We start from the raw sequence: 20603 nt of genomic DNA, 5'->3' as shown, positions 1-20603 counted from the left end.
ACAACGTATAACTTCAACATATGTTTCATTGACCCTGAACTTGCAAAGTTTGTGTTTCATTCTTTCAACCCTCATCAGAACACAAATATTCTGGCAAAGGCCAAAAGGCAGAAATGTTAGTACAATAAATAAATAGTGTTACTTTGCCAGCACAGTGTGGAGGGGATTCTTTTGATTTAAACTATTTTTCTATCTTTCTCCAATGCACCTGAAAGGGTTGATGTATGTTAAACCTTTAAATGTGCTTTCACTTTCTTGTGTGTGACTGTGAATTCATGTCAGCTTCCAGGTGTGTTTAACATCTGTGTGTTTTGTTGGGAATTGTGAGGAAGGTCAAAGTGCCATACCTTCTCATGATTATTTTTTACAAATCCATACCCTGTTGTGATGGGGCAATGTACAGTGAGGGAAAAAAGTATTTGATCCCCTGCTGATTTGGTATGTTTGCCCACTGACAAAGACACGATCAGTCTATAATTTTAATGGTAGGTTTATTTGAACAGTGAGAGACAGAATAACAACAAAAAATTCCAGAAAGACGCATGTCAAAAATGTTATAAATTGATTTGCATTTTAATGAGGGAAATAAGTATTTGATCCCTCTGCAAAACATGACTTAGTACTTGGTGGCAAAACCCTTGTTGGCAATCAGAGAGGTCAGACGTTTCTTGTAGTTGGCCACCAGGTTTGCACACATCTCAGGAGGGATGTTGTCCCACTCCCCTTTGCAGATCTTCTCCAAGTCATTAAGGTTTCGAGGCTGACGTTTGGCAACTCGAACCTTCAGCTCCCTAGGCCACTCCAGGACCTTAATGTGCTTCTTCTTGAGCCACTCCTTTGTTGCCTTGGCAGTGTGTTTTGGCTCATTGTCATGCTGGAATACCCATCCACGACCCATTTTCAATGCCCTGGCTGAGGGAAGGAGGTTCTCACCCAAGATTTGACGGTACATGGCCCCATCCATCGTCCCTTTGATGCGGTGAAGTTGTCCTGTCCCCTTAGCAGAAAAACACCCCCAAAGCATAATGTTTCCACCTCCATGTTTGACGGTGGGAATGGTGTTCTTGGGGTCATAGGCAGCATTCCTCCTCCTCCAAACACGGCGAGTTGAGTTGGATGCCAAAGAGCTCGATTTTGGTCTCATCTGACCACAACACTTTCACCCAGTTCTCCTCTGAATCATTCAGATGTTCATTGGCAAACTTCAGACGGGCCTGTATATGTGCTTTCTTGAGCAGTGGGACCTTACGGGCGCTGCAGGATTTCAGTCCTTCACGGCGTAGTGTGTTACCAATTGTTTTCTTGGTGACTATGGTCCCAGCTGCCTTGAGATCAGCCTTGAGATCATTGACAAGATCCTCCCGTGTAGTTCTGGGCTAATTCCTCACCGTTCTCATGATCATTGCAACTCCACGAGGTGAGATCTTGCATGGAGTCCCAGGCCGAGGGAGATTGACAGTTATTTTGTGTTTCTTCCATTTGCGAATAATCGCACCAACTGTTGTCACCTTCTCACCAAGCTGCTTGGCGATGGTCTTGTAGCCCATTCCAGCCTTGTGTAGGTCTACAATCTTGTCCCTGACATCCTTGGAGAGCTCTTTGGTCTTGGCCATGGTGGAGAGTTTGGAATCTGATTGATTGATTGTTTCTGTGGACAGGTGTCTTTTATACAGGTAACAAACTGAGATTAGGAGCACTCCCTTTAAGAGTGTGCTCCTAATCTCAGCTCGTTACCTGTATAAAAGACACCTGGGAGCCAGAAATCTTTCTGATTGAGAGGGGGTCAAATACTTATTTCCCTCATTAAAATGCAAATCAATTTATAACATTTTTGACATGCGATTTTTTTGTTGTTATTCTGTCTTTCACTGTTCAAATAAACCTACCATTAAAATGATAGACGGATAATTTCTTTGTCAGTGGGCAAACGTACAAAATCAGCAGGGGATCAAATACTTTTTTCCTTCACTGTACAAGTACAGAACCAAGTCATATGACTGAGATGTTGATGACCTTATTGTTTCTGTTGTACCAGCATACTGTTTGTACTGTAGTCCGTGTTATATCTTGATAAAAGACTGCAATGCTGGTTTATATACGTTTTCATGGGTTTAGCATATCATATGACTCTTTATTTTTGCTTGGTTGATAGCTTACTGTACCTGACATGGAGGACTCTTTTGATCTCTTTGATGTGTGTGGTAGTGTGCTTGATTACATTTACAATTTAGTCATTTAGCAGACGCTCTTATCCAGAGCGACTTACAGTTAGTGAGTGCATACATAATTTTTTTAATTTTTCATACTGGCCCACCGTGGGAATCGAACCCACAACCCTGGCGTTGCAAATGCCATGCTCTACCAACTGAGCTACATCCCTGCCGGCCATTCCCTCCCCTACCCTGGACAACGCTGGGCAAATTGTGCGCCGCCCCATGGGTCGCCCGGTCGCAGCCGGCTACGACAGAGCCTGGATTCGAACCAGGATCTCTAGTGGCACAGCTAACACTGCGATGCAGTGCCTTAGACCACTGCGCCACTCGTCATTACCCCCATTATTGCATGGAACTCCCATCTCATATTGCTCAAATGAACAGCAAACATGCTTTCAAAAAACATATAAAGCAATAACTCACGGCATAACGCCTCTCCCCTATTTGACCTACATTGTGTGTTTGTATTGATATGTAGGCTACGTGTGCCTTTTTAAAATGTACACTACCGGTCAAAAGTTTTTGAACACCTAGTCATTCAAGGGTTTTTCTTTATTTTTACTATTTTCTACATTGTAGAATAATAGTGAAGACATCAAAACTATGAAATAACACATATGGAATCATGTAGTAACCAAAAAAAGTGTTAAACAAACAAAACAAAAATTTGATTTGAGATTCTTCAAATAGACATCCTTTGCAAAGGGTGGAGCTGACCTGCAATTTCAGAGCAATCAGTGGAGGGTTAGGTTCCATGGCCACAACCAGCTCTAACAATGCTAGAGAAGGAAGGCCCTCCCTCACAGGGCCCTCCTTTGACACAGCATGCACTTGGAAGGCTTCCACACCAAACTATTAGCCAAGGAAATACCATCAGAGGTTTACAAGCATCAAATAATTATAGGAAGCAGCTGAGGTTTATTACTGTGTGTGTGTTTTATAAGAGGACATGTGCGTCAATGGGCATGCACTGTCTGGTCCATTTTGTCGGATAAAAAAACGGAAAACATGGATAATCATGTCTTCTATCAAATTAGTGAACAATGCTTCTTCACCCAAGTTGATGTGAACAGGATGAGGTAATGCCATGGCACTGTCTTCTCCCAGAGATCCACCCTTCACCTGCCAATGGACTAACAAATAACAATCCCTACCAAGAGAGGGCCTCTTTTCCCCACAAGTGCTGAAAGTGAGTCATGTCTGTAAGGCAAGGCATACTGTAAATACAAGATAGTTACAATGTTCTATCCGTGACTGATGAGACACGTTCGTTCAGTTCCATATTCTTTAAATAAAGGCAGAGTTTTTCCTGACGTGACAATTGATGCGAATGGACAAAGAAGAGTCTACCTCTGGCCTTCCATATTTACCGTAATGCTGTTTTAACAGGGCTTTTGACCTTGCAAAGACGTGCAAAGCAGATGTACTGGAACAGAAAGCACAGAGATGCCAAATTGATCTGAACAGTTGAATGAAGCATGGAGAAATATCTCACACAATATTCCCTCGGAAGCAATCACTTCTCTCTCTTTTGATAGCCACAATTCAGATTTGTTTCAAAGGATGTGAAAAGTCAGCTAGTACATTTCATGCAAAATAAAAAAAAGTGGTGAAAATGGGTTACTCTTTTCTTGAACCCTCCATTAGCTTTCATAATGCTGTTATAAAGTGGACATTACAGATATCTTTAAGAGAAGCATTTCAGTTTATTAGAAAATAAATGCTGTTTCTCAAGCGTGCACTCTCCCTGCACAGGCTGGCAGTCTGGGACACTGACTTACAAGCTTTGCTTTGATAAGGGCCCTGAATGCAAGATGAGTGTGTGAGTGAGTTGAACATGTTGCAATGCTTGTTGAGTTTTAAATGAGTTGGAAACATAGTTGCCAATAATAGCAGTATTTTGAATAGGATCAAATCTATTGCGGTATATTCCAAGAAGTCCTCTTACAGTATCGATGTGTATTCCAAAACCACTCACTGGCTTGTTTTAAAATTGGTTTGACAGAAGTGAAATAATATGAAGCACATGTTTCAAGTTTTAGCATGTCAGGATTTACCAGTGAGAACTAACGCCACATAAAAACTGATAGTTGATCAGGGTCATCGAAGGGAAAGAAATGTGTTAGCGATGATGAAAGCCAGATGAATGTCTTGGAAATGTCTTGCGAGATAAGTCAGAAAGAATTGTTCTTTAGACACTGAACCACTGATGTGAGCAGCTGGTGGCCTACAGTGTAAAAAGTTTCATGTTCCCCGTGTGTACATTAAAGACACATTTTTACACTCAAACTCTTGTGTGTGCCCGTTTCATGTACAGTACAACAGCCTACCTAAACTATACACAATCAGTGTCCTTAGCAGACATAGATAGTCTAGTATACTATTCATTCATTTGTGTGTACAAGGGACAATTTTTCCTAACTCTTACCTGTGTGTAGCAGAGAACAATATTTCCTCTAAAGATTTCTGAGAAATGGCACGCTTGGTGTTACTGTCCAAGAGACGTATCACAGCACACACTTCAGATACTGGAAACAAAAAGTATGTCACAAGCAGGAAGTTCACCAAAACCAGCCATACCTCAACCCAATGGCTAAGAACATTTCAAAACACACACCAAAGCCCTGCACAGAGATTACCACTTTATGTTAAAATTATATGAATAAAGATGTGTTCTCTCATATGAACAGGTGGATTAATTTTGTCATTTTATTTAACAATCTATGACAATCTCGCATTTTTCTAGCATATTCCAAGAATGGACATGGGGGGGTTTATTTTTTTATTTTTATTGCTGAATGTGAAATTAAATACACTTTCACTGACTGAAAAAAATGGTCTGCTGCTTTTTACCATGCACCCATCTAACCTTGACCACAAGCACATGCAGAGGAGAGGTGGAAGAAAATAAATACAGGATGAATCTGGCAGCACTTCTATTGGGTGAGGAGAGGGAAAAGATGGGGGAAATATCACATTTAAACTAACTAGAGAAGCACTGTCTTCTTTTGCATTCAAAATTAGACCCAGAGTGTGAAAAACCAAAAGGAGAGAAAATCCATAGGTGAGATGAGACAGAAAACCATTGTCTATGTCACTGTGTCTTCATCATACAGCAGTTACACGTTCTGTTTCAAATCCTACTTGTCAGTTCGGTTGTCATCTAGATTAACCTGATGATTTGTCCTGGTACAGTAATTTTAGTTTTTTTGGTGTATTTAAAAACGTATATGACCAGTTTTGCGAGATTATCAACTGTTTTTTGTCACTACATTTAAAATGCATTGTCAAAACAAGCTCCTCCTACATTTTTGACAGTTATGAAACCTTTACCTTTCCATGGAGTGGAGGACATAGAAGTTTGAGCAAATAATTTGTTAACTTTTGAAATTGATAACCAGTTAGTTACATACTTCATAACAGGCAACAAATTACTATCCTTAAGACTGAGCAGCACTCAACATTAGTGAATGAGACCCTTTAAAGTGGTTAGTCATTACTGTAGACTTGCATGTTGTCTGCTTGGTCTCAACTCAGTGAGATAAGAATTAATGAACACAATAAATCAATGGACATGAATCTGTGAATGAGAAAAATTGACAATTTGAGCAATGGCTGTATAACGGCATGAAAAATGTTAATGATATAAATATGTATTAAGATCATGTTGCTTCTTCTTCTACACTATAGGCATTACATAGGTTTCACACAACACACTACAGTCACCTCTTAGAAAATGATGTCATCAAACAGAGCAAAATAGAACGTTTGCATATTTTGGCATTTTATGACCCTCCAACGTTTCACAGCTATTTATCTTGTATTGGTTTAGTGTGTTCAGTTCTGTTCTCCACTCTGCTTTACTTCTCTAGATGGGAGTGCTCAGAGGAATAGCAAGTTGGGTGTGTCCTTTATGTCCTTGGGGGGACCTTAGTCTCAGGTCTGATGGGAGAGGGAGAGGGAGAGGGGGAGGGGGGAGAGGGCAGAGGGGTGGGTGGAAGTCCTGAGACGCTGTGCGGCCCTTTACTCTGGTCACGGGGACACAATGGACAGGTGAGGAAGAGGAGGAGGAGGAGGCGGCATAGGGGGTCATGGGAGAAAGTCTCTTTGTATTGAGCCACTATCACTGATGGCAGACTAACTGCTACTGTACACTGGCAAATGGCATTTCTTCTTCAGAATCACAGATAGGCCAGGACGTTGGAGGATTAGCCTGTTGGGACAAGGAGGGGGCCATTAGACAAGCCTTACCCTGTTGGGACAAAGAGGGGGGCATTAGACAAACCTTACCCTGTTGGGACAAAGAGGGGGGCATTAGACAAACCCTACCCTGTTGGGACAAGGAGGGGGCCATGAAACAAACCTTACCCTGTTGTGACAAGGAGGGGGCCATGAAACAAACATTACCCTGTTGGGACAAGTAGGGGGCCATGAAACAAACCTTACCCTGTTGGGACAAGGAGGGGCCCATGAAACAAACCTTACCCTGTTGGGACAAGGAGGGGGCCATGAAACAAACCTTACCCTGTTGTGACAAGGAGGGGGGCATGAAACAAACCTTACCCTGTTGGGACAAGGAGGGGGCCATGAAACAAACCTTACCCTGTTGGGACAAGGAGGGGGCCATGAAACAAACCTTACCCTGTTGTGACAAGGAGGGGGGCATGAAACAAACCTTACCCTGTTGGGACAAGGAGGGGGGCATGAAACAAACCTTACCCTGTTGGGACAAGGAGGGGGCCATGAAACAAACCTTACCCTGTTGGGACAAGGATGACCGGGGTGGGGTGGGGAAGGTTAGGTGGGGCAGCTGTAAACACACATCAAGCAACGACATGCAGAACTCTCTACCCAACAGAACTCTCTACCCAACAGAACTCTCTACCCAACAGAACTCTCTACCCAACAGAACTCTCTACCCAACAGAACTCTCTACCCAACAGAACTCTCTACCCAACAGAACGCTCTACCCAACAGAACTCTCTACCCAACAACAGCACAACCCTGGAGCCCAGGCTGGGCCTCACTGTGCATCAGCAGCTTTCCTCTACTGATACAGCTTGCTTTGGTGCCCAATAGAGCAAGGAGTTGGTACAACACCACATTAGGACATCTAAACACACACACACACACACACACACACACTCCTTCACTCAGAGAGCAAAAATAACCTGCGTTGCATTCATCAGATTTTCTATTGGATGCCAAAAATGATAAACCCTATAGGCGAATTATATTCATGTAAACATACACCTTATGATTAAGTGGTTTATATTGCATGATGTGGAAGGGGAGGGGTAATGTTCAAATGGGGCTAGACCCCCAGAAGAACGCAGCCTGGAAAGAAAGAAAAAGCCAAAAGAGAAAACGTGTATAAAAAATGATGTCCATATAAGAAAGGCTACAAAAACCTCCACTGGCCCTCTGGCATCGGCATACAGCAAAAGGCACCACAATATTACTCTATTTTTTAAGTTGTGAAAAAATTGGCACGTGTTTTTATGCTGTAAATCAAAATGTACATATAAATAGAGTTTTCCCTATAAAAAAGTCTTTGCTGTTAACTAGTAGACAACTTTTGCTAAAATGAAAATAAATATTTCATTTGTTTAGAATATCTGTCAGTTATATAAAATAAAAATATTTCTTATAGGTGCAGGTTTATAGTATATAGATTTTTGTTGGTAGGTCGTCTTCTTTCTTTAGTGGGGTGCATTGTCCGGTTTGGACCGCGAGTGCGTCTGTCTGGTCTGTACGTTCCCGCGTGCACCGTGCCGCCCCGAAGAGTGCGACTGAGAAGTCCGACTGTCGGCCGGCCTGTAGATGGTGGAGGGCTCGGCATTCATATTCTGCATACTGAGAAAGGGCGTGCTCTCGCCCTCCTCCTCCTCCGACTCGCTGTCCGTCAGGCAGCTGCGAGAGCCGTAGTCCCGTGATGCCTCGTATCCTCGCGGCGCTACGTGGCCGTTCAGCCTGGACCTCCGCAAGCGCCGACCCCCACCACCACCGCTGCCTGACCCACTTCTCTTTGGTTGCTCTCGGGAGGAGAGGTACTCCTGCGTGGTCTCGTAGTCTTCTTCCTCAGCCAGCCGGTAGGGGCTGGATGGCAGGCTGCCCGTGCTGTCGTTCAGGTAGGTGCGTCGCTGCTGCCGATAGGGCTCCTGGCGCTGGACATCGTGCAGGGGGACCTGGTAGCGCCGCAGCAGAGGCTGGTCATCTTCCAGAGGGTAGGGGGTGTGGGCGGCTGGCGGAAGGGACATGGCCTGGCTGGTGTTGGGGGAGGTGATCTGGAAGGTAGGCACCTGCGGGGGCAGTGAGTAATGGAAGTCCACTGGAGAGAGGCGGGCCGGCGTCGTCAGGGCCGACACATACCTGTGGTGAGGGTGAAGATGGGGTGGGGAGTGGGGAGGAGAAGGGCAGGGAGAGGAGAGAGAGGACCAGGCCAAACAGCAGCAGCTGAGTTAGATGTCATGTCTAACAGAGTGACGTGGGACAGGGACCCACCATCCACAAACAGCAGTAAGAAATGTTGTTGAGTTAGTGTGCAGAGGTTTGTCAGTTGTGTGTGGATGGTGTTTGTGATATCCTGTTTGTCTGTACAGTCAGTTTGCTATATCTTTGTTATGTTCATGAATGCGTTCATCTTATTGGTTAATGTGACCTTTAGCCAGTGTTGGGGAAGCTACTCTGAAAATATAGTTAACCAAGCTACCAATTACTTCACACTGGAAGAAGTTAAGCTACACTAAAGCTACCCTTAAGAAACAAAAAGTTCACTTAACTAAAGTTTATTTGAAAAAGTAGTTCACCACATCCAAACTACTTTGTGAAAAATTATCATATGTAAATCTGAAATGTCATTGACTACAAATTGCAAGGATCACATCACTTTGGGGTCATAATAACAGAAAGTGTTATTTAGCTTATTAAACATAAAAACGATGAAAAAGAAAGGAAATTCTTGCCTACTTCACCCATATTTTATTAGATTTGTGCCAAAAAAAAAGTAGCGTGTAGTTCCAGTAGTTAGCTACACTGCTACACGGCAAAAAAGTTATTAACTACTGAAAACACTACCAAGATTTTAATTTAGTTAAGCTACCACCAAGCTACTGCAAAATGTAGTTAAATGCCTAGTTGAACTAGCCTACATGTAGTTCAATACTCCCCAACACTGCCTTTAGCCTTAGAGAGGCTTATATCTAGGGAAAACATCAGTGTGTGTGTTGCTGTGTTGTGCTGAGTTTTGAGGTGTTATAATGTTTATATTGTACAATGTGTAGATATGTCCCATTAAACTAGTGTCCCTCTCCCCCAGTACAGTCCATCTTCCTTCATATGTTATATGGCACTGGGGAAAAACACAGTACACACTTTAGGAAAAAGCATCTGAAAGATCCAATGGCAAATCTAAAATAAAGGTAATCACCATTCCACTGTAATCCTGTTGGAAAGATTAGCATTGTGATGCTGCCTGGCATTGTTCAGTCAAATGTTAATTATAACCCACCGTAGCTATTAGCTGAGCTCACTCTCACTAACTTAAACACTCTAAAACTAAAATCTTACCATCTTAATTGAAACAAATGAGTGGTTCCAGCTAAAATGAGTGAATAGAAACAAAAGTTCTGTAAACTTCGCTAAACCTCTGGAAAAGATGAAGATGTGTCCCTACAATAACATCTGTGCTCGATCTTTAGGCATACAGCAACCCAGGGCGGAGATCACAGTAGAGTTGACAACCACAGCCACACCAGAGACCTGCTCGCTAGAGCTCCACCCCAGAGATCAGATCTGTTGTTCTACTCTCCTTGTCTTAATGAAGCCCTTACGGTATCCAGCCTCCTGTTTTGCTGCCATACAGAGTTAGGGGAGTACAGTACAGAACAGTGGGCTTGACATAGCAAATTCTTCACAAGAAATACAGCTGTCTGTGGGCTCTCTCCTGTTGACCGGCTTTGACACGCAAAACACTTTTGACCTTAATACAGCAAAATACAACTGGATATAACTGCATTTTTATATACCTACTTTATCCTTTATCAGAACAGGACACAAAAACAGTAGCAATTTTGAGACCTGCCTGGCCTAACTCATCCTGTCTGACTATGGTAGAGTAGTAGTTGCCATTGACGCTTTCAAAGTACCCTCGCTGGCCTCCAGGGGCTGATAGAGAGCCAGCTGTAAAACGAGGCCTCCTACGGTGGGCACTAGAACATGCCCCAGTGCCATAACCACAGAGATGGGCCTATTCCTTTCCCACCTGTCGCTGTGTGGAGAGTCCCCCAGCGAGTCGAACGAGTCTCCGTAGTGCAGGCCCGGCCGGTGGGGCACAGTAAAGCCACAGTGTGCGGCACGTCTAGCCCTGGCCTCCATGCACGCAGGACTGTTGCATTTACTGGTCCCCACGGAGGACGACGTCATGCCCGGCGAGTCCGAGAGGACACTGTCAGTCCGCTCCAGGCTCCACGTCCGCTCCTCGTGTCTGAGATAAGAGAGGACCAAAACATAGGTTTCAACCAGAGTATTGTCTAGGGTGTAGGTGTATGCCTGTGTGAATTCTCCTGTGTGTGTGGATGTGCATGTCAAAACATTTACCTGTAGTGCGTGTAGAGTGTAAGGTGGATGTTGAGTGAGGGCGGGGTTACCTGTGAGTGGATGAATGGGCATGGGTATAGGAGTTGTGAGATCTGGAAGACGCATGGCTGCCGGGGAAAGAGGCCACTGTTCCATGCCGTATGACTCGCTCTGTTGCAGGCACATTCTTTGAGATATACTAAAACACACAGAGAAAGGGTTTGGAGAGATGGTATGAAATTATGTAACTTTACTACTACAAAGACTGTCCTGACAGATTTGAAGCTCTGTTGATTGACCGTGTGTGTGTTCTGGAGGGAGAGGCTTAGTTATTGAAGGCAGTTAACCTGTGACATCACTACCCTTCAAGAGAGTACACATGGTCCACTATAGGAAAGTAAAATTATGTATCCTATAGTACAAAAACTCCACAAACGAACATATAAATAAAAAATCAACTTATCCATCCATTAATCATAACAGATCAGTCAGTAAAATAATCAATGGATGTTTGACTCACATCTACCATGGGTATCTCCTCAGGGCCAGGTCCTGGGTGATTGGGTCCGTTCGCTAGGTTCCGGTTGGGGTGATCTGCACACATGTTCTGCCGCAGGTGATTGTGCATCTTCTTCCTCTGTTTCCTGTGGAGGAGAATACCCCAGTCACTCACATAGCACTGGAGTTGAGATAACCGTCTATGCTAGGGTCTATCGAACACAGCTAAACCTATTGTATCCTGCCCTGGGCTGGCTTACTTGGTTTTGCAGTAGGCCACCACACACACGATTCCCACCACCAACAGAGCCACGCAGATACCCGTGATTGTCAGGACTCTTTTCTGATAGAGCTCCTCCGCCTCTGTGGACAGCACACACACACACACACACACACACACACACACACACACACACACACACACACACACACACACACACACACACACACACACACACACACACACACACACACACACACACACACACACACACACACACACACACAGTACAAGGAAAAAAGAACAAAACAACATCAGTCCCTTGAAGTTGAAGGTGTTAACACATAATATGTATCCCTTCACACCATATCCTGATCCCACACCCCTCCTCCTGTCTCCGCAGGTTCTATACTCCTACACTAACCAATACAGCAGATGCTGCTCTCGCTCTGTACGTCTATCAAAGCAGTAGACATAATATAAGCCAGTTAAAGCTAGTAAATATGAATTGTTATTATTGGAATAATTGTTGTTTCAACATCCTTAACCAAACAAGATGCCTGGGGTACTTAGTAGAAACGCGCTCAAAATGTTTGACATTTAGATGGCTGACATTAACTGGGAATTTGTACAGCATTGTCTAGAAATGATATTAAATTCATGTTAATTACTGTAGCATACGTGTTGTGTAAATGCAGTGTGAATGGTTGGGCTGGGTTTACTGTAACTCATGTCGCTGTTATGGATCCCTGTTATAGAAGCATCACTCTAATGGAGGTCTACCCAAAACAGGTTGAAACAGAAACGCTGTCCCAAATCTGCTGCTCTGATTGTAAGAGTGCCTCATTCATCCAAGGGATCGCTTCTGACGAATAGCCCATCAGATCAACACTCAGCTACATAGAGGCCTCTCATCCTCTCACTGTCCGTTCTGCTAGACCATTTTACACTGAGGCACTCAAACAAGCAGAATCGCAGGTAAGGGGTCCCTGCAGGCTTTGAACATGCTCTACATTCAACGCTCTCTAGTATAACACAAATGAATGCAAAAAATAAGATTTGTTTAACTATTGTTATTACATGTAATGTTACAAAACATTTAACTAAAACGTATTTTCAACCTCTTTCCTTTCCCATAGAAATGCTCCTGTGAGGAGGGGAGGATGTGGCTTAACCAGGGGAGAGTGGAGGGAACAAGGGAAATACGAGGGAACAAGGGAAATACAAGGGAACAAGGGAAATACTGATGGTAGTAGTGGGCCTGTGATAAATAATGTAATAAAAATGAATTGCATTTGTACAGCTCCTCCCATCTGAGGTTGCCTCTCTCTCTCTCACCCACTCCCTTCGTTCACCAGCAGCACAGGCCATTTTACATCAGCCTGTCGCTGCAACTCTGTTTTCTGTCACTATAAATAAATCACCAAGGCTACTATTTATTTATAGTGGAAAAGAGCAATAGGTCAGCCGTATTGGTTGTTATCTAGCGATAAAGAATTTTCAACAGTGAGAGGAAACATTCTCGGAGCCTCACACAAATGTACCTGAATGTAGTTCCACCATTTTTTTTTTACAGTGAGGTCTCATAAGAAAATATACAACTCTAGTATCACAGGCAATTCCTCGGGAAAGGAGGTACTGAAAGAACAGACTATTTCTGTATGCTCTAAATAAGGTATGACATGCTCATACCACAGTAACTTAATTAAAAAGAGCACAGTCACACAAAGCATTCTACTTTTACAGACAATTCTCAACCATAGTAAAGAAATGAATGGGTGCAGGTAGAACAGAGAAGGTTGACTTACAAACAAGTATAGTGAGGTTTCAAATGAGAGGAGGATAGAGGTTAGAGGTGAAGTGTTGAGGAGATGAGGATAATAACACAGTTAAGATGTTGGGGGGGGTAGTCAACTGTAAACCTGGCATAGCATGCTAACAGGGGGCAGAGGTAGAGGAGGGGAAAACATGAAGCAAACCCTGAAGGCTTTGGTTGATAGAGGAGAACATGGGTGTCCTATTTGCAGCACTCATCCTGAGCTCCTGTCTGTGTGTCAATGATGCGGCTATGGATTCTGTCGTTGGCTAATACAAGTTGAAACATGGTACAGTTCCTGCTTTATAATAGGTGGACCAATAAAACATGTGCCATCACTATCAATTAAAAGTACAGTACGGGAAGTACTGAACAGTGTGTGTGTGTGTGTGTGTGTGTGTGTGTGTGTGTGTGTGTGTACGAGAGAGATAGAGGGAGAGTGTGAAAGAGAGAGAGGGTGGTATATTTGTGTGTGTGTGTGTTTACGTGTCTAAGGAGGGCTGAGAGGTTATACGACTCTTTCCGAGTAATGTAATTCAATTCACACTAGTGTTAACACTAGCCCGGTGAGTGCTAACAGAATCACATGAAACTACGCACTCGCACTGTTTATTCTGACGTAAACAGCAGGCTCGCTGAGAGCCACGGAGGCTTACGCAGATAAGTCTGAAGTCATCAAACCCGGAGAGAAGATTCCAGAGGGAGTCAGACTCTAGTAGGACACCACTTCTGCCTGAGGAGAGGATGGACGGAGGGGGAATCTAGTCTACTCCATATGGGAGGATCCATGAATCAAGCAGGCTTTCATATTGATTCTACAAGTCTATACTCCCTTAAAACCAGCTCATCAAGAAACCAGCTCATCAAGAAACCAGCTCATGCTCTCCTGTCAGATTGTTTACATGGTCTAATGTATTGTACATGTAGTGATGAGGGCTGCAGATCAGGACACCCATGATAATGTTAGAGGGAGGTTCAGCTCCACAGGGCATGGCCAGTGCGTTTTTCAGCCCAATGACTTACGGTTATGGTTGATTGACAGATTGATTGGTTAATCAATGGGACCATTTACTTTAGAGTCCAGAGGGAATGGAAGCATGTCAAACAGAACGGAAGTAGATCTAATACACAGCTCTAGTCAAGCTGGGAATTCAAATGAAGGATTGTTCCATACCCATAAATTCAATCCCAAGATGCTCTGCCATTGCAGAAAGTTGACAGTTGGAAAACAACAACAACAAAAAGAAGAAAAAAAAGAAGAGAACAGTTTAGGAGAGACACCTTCCAACATAGATAACCAACAGATATATCCAGTATGTGCATTGAGCAACAGGACTGACGGGACAGTCTGAGACATGGATGGTGAGTCAAGAGTTACAGTAACAGGATGGAGCTGGACAACATCAAGATAAGACATCCAAACAAGCACCACACACAGACACAAGACAAGCAGACAAGACAACAGCAAGCAGTTAGTTAGACTAGACTATGGCATGCAAAACCAGACATCCACTGCCATAATGACTACATGGGATCTCTGGGCCAACCATTAAAGGGTAGATTAAGACATAGTGCACTACTTAGCTAATGAAACATTATATTACCACTACAGATGGGCCTCTAGTACAATAACATAGTTTTCAAAGTATAGATTAGACTCCCAGTTAATAGATTAGAATGTATTAATTAATTAAATCTATTATCCAGACTATAAGGGATGTTAGATGTTACTTCTTCTGTGACTCACTACATGGCAGTCCAATGTTAATGTTCCATTCAGCACAGGCAACTCCATTCAGGGAGGATTTGATAGGACATGACAAGTTACCATGTTATCATGTCTCATGACATGTTAACAGAAAAATCTTACCTGTTTGCAATTGGAATACAACATCAGATCAATTCATTCTGTAGTCTTGCATTATAACCGTGTGGTGGGGACGGGAGGGGCTGACTGCTAGACAATAAGTGCATGTACTGTATGAGATGTAGAACCTGTGACTGCTCTCACAGAGGGATACATGTATTTGTGAAGACACCATCAACCCCATCTAAGGACCAGCACTTTGATACTATTGACTAAGTGAAGGTGTTGCTTCATTTCATCCGCAAAGAAAAGTGATCCAGTCAGATTTGGAGGGGAGATTATATTGCATGGGAAGGCCATGGGGAGAAGTGGAGAAGGGCTGCCTGCACCATTCCATCGTCTGAGCCCATACAGTATATCTGAAAGCTCACTTGCTCTACTCGGGTTGCAGCAAATCCCTGCTGTTGTCATGACAACATGCTCTTGGTAAGCCCGGCCCCGGATGAGGGGCTGAGGCGGTCAAGCTTTTTGTACAGGAGTCAATGAGATCCCTGGGGTAGGGGGAACACCCTGATAGGAGGAGGTAAGGGAACTCTTAAGTGGGATGGATGAGGTTTGGGGAGAGAGTGTGTAGGGGTGGAGAGCATTCTATATGCTCCTATATAGTTCTGTTTTGGCCTCAAAACTAACTTCACAGCATGATAATGATTGCATTACTAGTCCAGAAATACTGAAGAGGATGATTGTATATGACAGTGGCTCTACAGTCTCCTCCGTTAATCTACACTGTTAGGGTAATCGCACAAGTATCAATACAGTCATTCGAAATGGGAGAATCGTATTCTAGCAGGTCAAGTTAACTGTTTGGAAAATGTAGCCAACAAGCAAATTCTTAGGTTATGAGATGCTTTTCTTCTTTGAATGACTAGTAAAGTAAGTACATTTCTAAAGTCCTGTTTGGATTTACATGTTTTGCTACAGTGCTGTCACTGGAGTAGGCCTGACCTCTGTCTGTGTGCATGACAGACAGGAATGTGCACGTTTAGAGAAAATTGGTGCACAGAAATGACCTGCTCTCTGAATTCAATGACACATGTCAGATCTCGCACTGGGAGAGGGTGGAGAAAGGGTTGAGCTTCACCCCTTCTGTCTGCCTTTTCTCTCATTCACTTTGTTATTAAGTGGAGCATTCAGCTTGTTCCCAATGCTACTTGTGTGTACACGCAAAGTCGTCTCTCAAAGGGGTCACGCATGGCTGGAAACTCTTGGGGTATTTCTAAGGATAAGATTAAGATAAATGGTTTATGTACTAATGAATTAATTATATCCCTGGTTGGTCCCGATGTTAATGAAATATTTGGTCCTGTCTGATGTTTTTACAGTATTTTAATTGTGGATATCTTAATGGAAGAGGTTTGAAAGCGTCACCCACACATCCTTTCTAGGTTGTCTCAGCATGTTATTTGAGGAAAAAAGGCTTAGCTCGGTTGACTAGAGTTGACAATGAATACACTTCTTGAAAAGAGAGGTAATTGTGTTAATCTCAGTTGCACTAAGGTTAAACATAACATTACAGTAAGATAGATGTAGCTGTAGAGTGAGAGAGCTCCAACACACTGCCTTCTGCTCTGGGCTAGCACTTCAGTACAGTTGAGTACAGTACCAGGCTGTATGCATGGGCTCTGGTAAAGGTCTGTAGGCGCTTATATTACATATGGTATATGTTTTGCAACTGAACAGTATACATGAGTCTGTTTCTTTAGCTAACATTCCACTCCTTTTCATTGCCAAAGAGACTGGCCTTTCGGCCAGAAGTCTGTGAGTTGTTGCGATTCTGGATGGCCAGATAGCTACCAACAATGACAAGAAACTGCCAAGTGGGGAATCGTAAGCGACTTGTTCCAGCTAGTTTCATCTGGTTCTTGATACAATGTCTTGTTTTGACTGATTTTATGTCAATGCTAATATAACTCAAATTCACTAGCTAGCTAACCAACAACTGTATCAATGTATTTGAGAGACAATAAGTGCTCATTGTGCACATTTATTTATGTTTTCAATAAACATTGGAGAAGAAATATAGTTTACATGTTGTCAACAATCTAAGCCAACCCCGTCTGTTTTGCCCCATAGTTGCACACGCATCGGTTTTGTTACTAAACAACCAACCCATCTATATGCACTTGGATTTATGGCAGAGTTTCTCATTGGTTGTTGGAAATAACATAAATATTTTCCATGATAACTTGTGGAGCCTCAAAAATGGAATTATAATAAATAACAAAGTCAAAAACAAACACATGGCACATGACATGGAGTACATGGAGTGGAATGTTAGCTAAAGAGACTAGTACCCAGGGCTGTCATTCAATGTCATGTCATGGCATATGATTTATAGTATTGCAATATTGTAGTTATCTGCAGTGCATATCTGTCAGCATCATAGAGCCCCACGGTGGAGGTGTCATAATACCCATACAACCTAGCGGTCAAACAGGGAAATGGTTCCAATCATTTTTACAACATTAATTTTTCCCATAGGGAATTTTAGAAACACTTAAAATGAGGGCTGTGTTTCATGTTGGCTTACCCTGGTGTGACGTTTTGTTAACCGTGTACATCTCTCTCAGACAAGGTGACTTTTATCAATATTTTTGCCTGTATTTACCCTCAAAAATGAAATGCTAATTAGCTGCCTCAAATTTACATGTTGTCAACAATCTAAGCCAACCCTGTCTGTTTTACCCCATAGTAGAGCCAAATATATTGATAAAGGTCACCTTGTCTGAGAGAGATTTACATGGTTATCAAAACGTCACACCAGGGTAAGCCCACACGAAACACAGCCCTTATTTGAAGCGTTTCTAAAATTCCCTATGGGAAAAATTAATGTTGTAAAAATGATTGGAACCATTTCCCTGTTTGACCGCTAGGTTGTATGGGTATTAAGACACCTCCACCGTGGGGCTCTATGATGCTGACAGGTATGCACTGCAGATACAGTGGGGGAAAAAAGTATTTAGTCAGCCACCAATTGTGCAAGTTCTCCCACTTAAAAAGATGAGAGAGGCCTGTAATTTTCATCATAGGTACACGTCAACTATGACAGACATAATGTGAAGAAAAAAATCCAGAAAATCACATTGTAGGATTTTTTATGAATTTATTTGCAAATTATGGTGGAAAATAAGTATTTGGTCAATAACAAAAAGTTTCTCAATACTTTGTTATATACCCTTTGTTGGCAATGACACAGGTCAAACGTTTCCTGTAAGTCTTCACAAAGTTTTCACACTCTGTTGCTGGTATTTTGGCCCATTCCTCCATGCAGATCTCCTCTAGAGCAGTGATGTTTTGGGGCTGTCGCTGGGCAACACAGACTTTCAACTCCCTCCAAAGATTTTCTATGGGGTTGAGATCTGGAGACTGGCTAGGCCACTCCAGGACCTTGAAATGCTTCTTACAAAGCCACTCCTTCGTTGCCCGGGCGGTGTGTTTGGGATCATTGTCATGCTGAAAGACCCAGCCACGTTTCATCTTCAATGCCCTTGATGATGGAAGGAGGTTTTCACTCAAAATCTCACAATACATGGCCCCATTCATTCTTTCCTTTACACGGATCAGTCGTCCTGGTCCCTTTGCAGAAAAACAGCCCCAAAGCATGATGTTTCCACCCCCATGCTTCACAGTAGGTATGGTGTTCTTTAGATGCAACTCAGCATTCTTTGTCCTCCAAACACGACGAGTTGAGTTTTGACCAAAAAGTTATATTTTGGTTTCATCTGTCCATATGACATTCTCCCAATCCTCTTCTGGATCATCCAAATGCACTCTAGCAAACTTCAGACGGGCCTGGACATGTACTGGCTTAAGCAGGGGGACACGTCTGGCACTGCAGGATTTGAGTCCCTGGCGGCGTAGTGTGTTACTGATGGTAGGCTTTGTTACTTTGGTCCCAACTTTCTGCAGGTCATTCACTAGGTCCCCCCGTGTGGTTCTGGGATTTTTGCTCACCGTTCTTGTGATCATTTTGACCCCACGGGGTGAGATCTTGCGTGGAGCCCTAGATCGAGGGAGATTATCAGTGGTCTTGTATGTCTTCCATTTTCTAATAATTGCACCTACAGTTGATTTCTTCAAACCAAGCTGCTTACCTATTGCAGATTCAGTCTTCCCAGCCTGGTGCAGGTCTACAATTTTGTTTCTGGTGTCCTTTGACAGCTCTTTGGTCTTGGCCATAGTGGAGTTTGGAGTGTGACTGTTTGAGGTTGTGGACAGGTGTATTTTATACTGATAACAAGTTCAAACAGGTGCCATTAATACAGGTAACGAGTGGAGGACAGAGGAGCCTCTTAAAGAATAAGTTACAGGTCTGTGAGAGCCAGAAATCTTGCTTGTTTGTAGGTGACCAAATACTTATTTTCCACCATAATTTGCAAATAAATTCATTACAAATCCTACAATGTGATTTTCTGGATTTTTTTTCTCATTTTGTCTGTCATAGTTGACTTGTACCTATGATGAAAATTACAGGCCTCTCTCATCTTTTTAAGTGGGAGAACTTGCACAATTGGTGGCTGACTAAATACTTTTCCCCCCAACTGTAACTACAATATTGCAATACTATAAATCATATGCCATGACATGACATTGGAAACAGGCCCAATGTTTAATCATATACTGTGGACTTTTGTAATTGCATATCGTACATTTCCCCTTTTGTTCATGCGAAACTAGAGAACCCTACGTGACATTTGAAGAGCTACAAGAAAGCAGACACAGATTTATGTTTTGTTAATGTAAATCTCTTTTGGATACATAAACTGCCCTTTAAAAATCTACTCACGGATAAATACTAGTTAACAACATAGAAGTTGAAGTGCAAACACTGGGGTACATAGCAACATTGAGTGGGGCACAAAGGCATGATCCCACACAGTGTGCGGACATACATCAGAGCCAATAGCTTCAAGGCATGAGCTGCCGAGCTCAAGTTCTCCACATGCCTCTCTCTAATCTGGGTGTAATTGTGAGGTTGACGGACATCCTTGCTGGGGTTGCCAACGTGGAGCGCCGGTACAGGGTTTAAGTCTGTCGCCCCGGGCCACTAGTTCTATTCAATACTGCACTGTAATTACAGGGCAGGAACTAAGAGCTGAGGGGGACCTCTGTGAGAGCAGGCAGCCAGGGTCTGTTGTTTTACGGTGAGGATGGCATTCTGCTGCTGCTAAAGCTTGGGACTTGTTCATACAAAAACAGTGAAGAGTATTGCAGGGCAAGCTAAGAGAGATTTTGTGTGTGGTCAGGGAAAACAACTGTGAGAATGGCATTCTCCATACATGTCCTGATCCATGATGTGACTAGTAAAGGCAGGTGTTGTCATTGTAAACTGCCTGTGCATTTTATAAAGACCAGCATGTTCCGTATAAAGTGATGCAATGCCTACATGCTGACTTTGTTTATTGCATTCCC

At 43.0% G+C, this 20603-nt stretch overlaps 1 protein-coding gene across 3 annotated transcripts in view; it reads right to left on the bottom strand.

Annotated features, from left to right (window-relative positions):
* Nucleotides 1-6059: 6059 nt before the first annotated feature.
* LOC121579599 (pro-neuregulin-2, membrane-bound isoform-like) overlaps nucleotides 6060-20603 on the bottom strand; it is a 127924-nt gene continuing 113380 nt past the window's right edge. For 2 of the 3 annotated variants that reach the window (XM_041894339.2, XM_041894338.2), the window contains exons 6-11: nucleotides 14499-14522; nucleotides 11549-11651; nucleotides 11311-11434; nucleotides 10862-10989; nucleotides 10477-10698; nucleotides 6060-8585 (exon numbers count right to left, since the gene is read on the bottom strand). In XM_041894339.2, coding sequence (XP_041750273.1) covers nucleotides 7916-8585; nucleotides 10477-10698; nucleotides 10862-10989; nucleotides 11311-11434; nucleotides 11549-11651; nucleotides 14499-14522 — 1271 coding nt within the window. In that variant the 3' untranslated portion in view covers nucleotides 6060-7915. The remainder of the gene's footprint in view (nucleotides 8586-10476; nucleotides 10699-10861; nucleotides 10990-11310; nucleotides 11435-11548; nucleotides 11652-14498; nucleotides 14523-20603) is intronic. The other variant, XM_041894340.2, reaches the window with a different exon arrangement.

This window comes from Coregonus clupeaformis, chromosome 13 (assembly GCF_020615455.1).
Source record: "Coregonus clupeaformis isolate EN_2021a chromosome 13, ASM2061545v1, whole genome shotgun sequence".
NCBI classification, from domain to species: Eukaryota; Metazoa; Chordata; class Actinopteri; order Salmoniformes; family Salmonidae; genus Coregonus; species Coregonus clupeaformis.
Note: the sequence above shows the minus strand (reverse complement) of the source record. Positions and strands in the feature narration are given on the sequence as shown.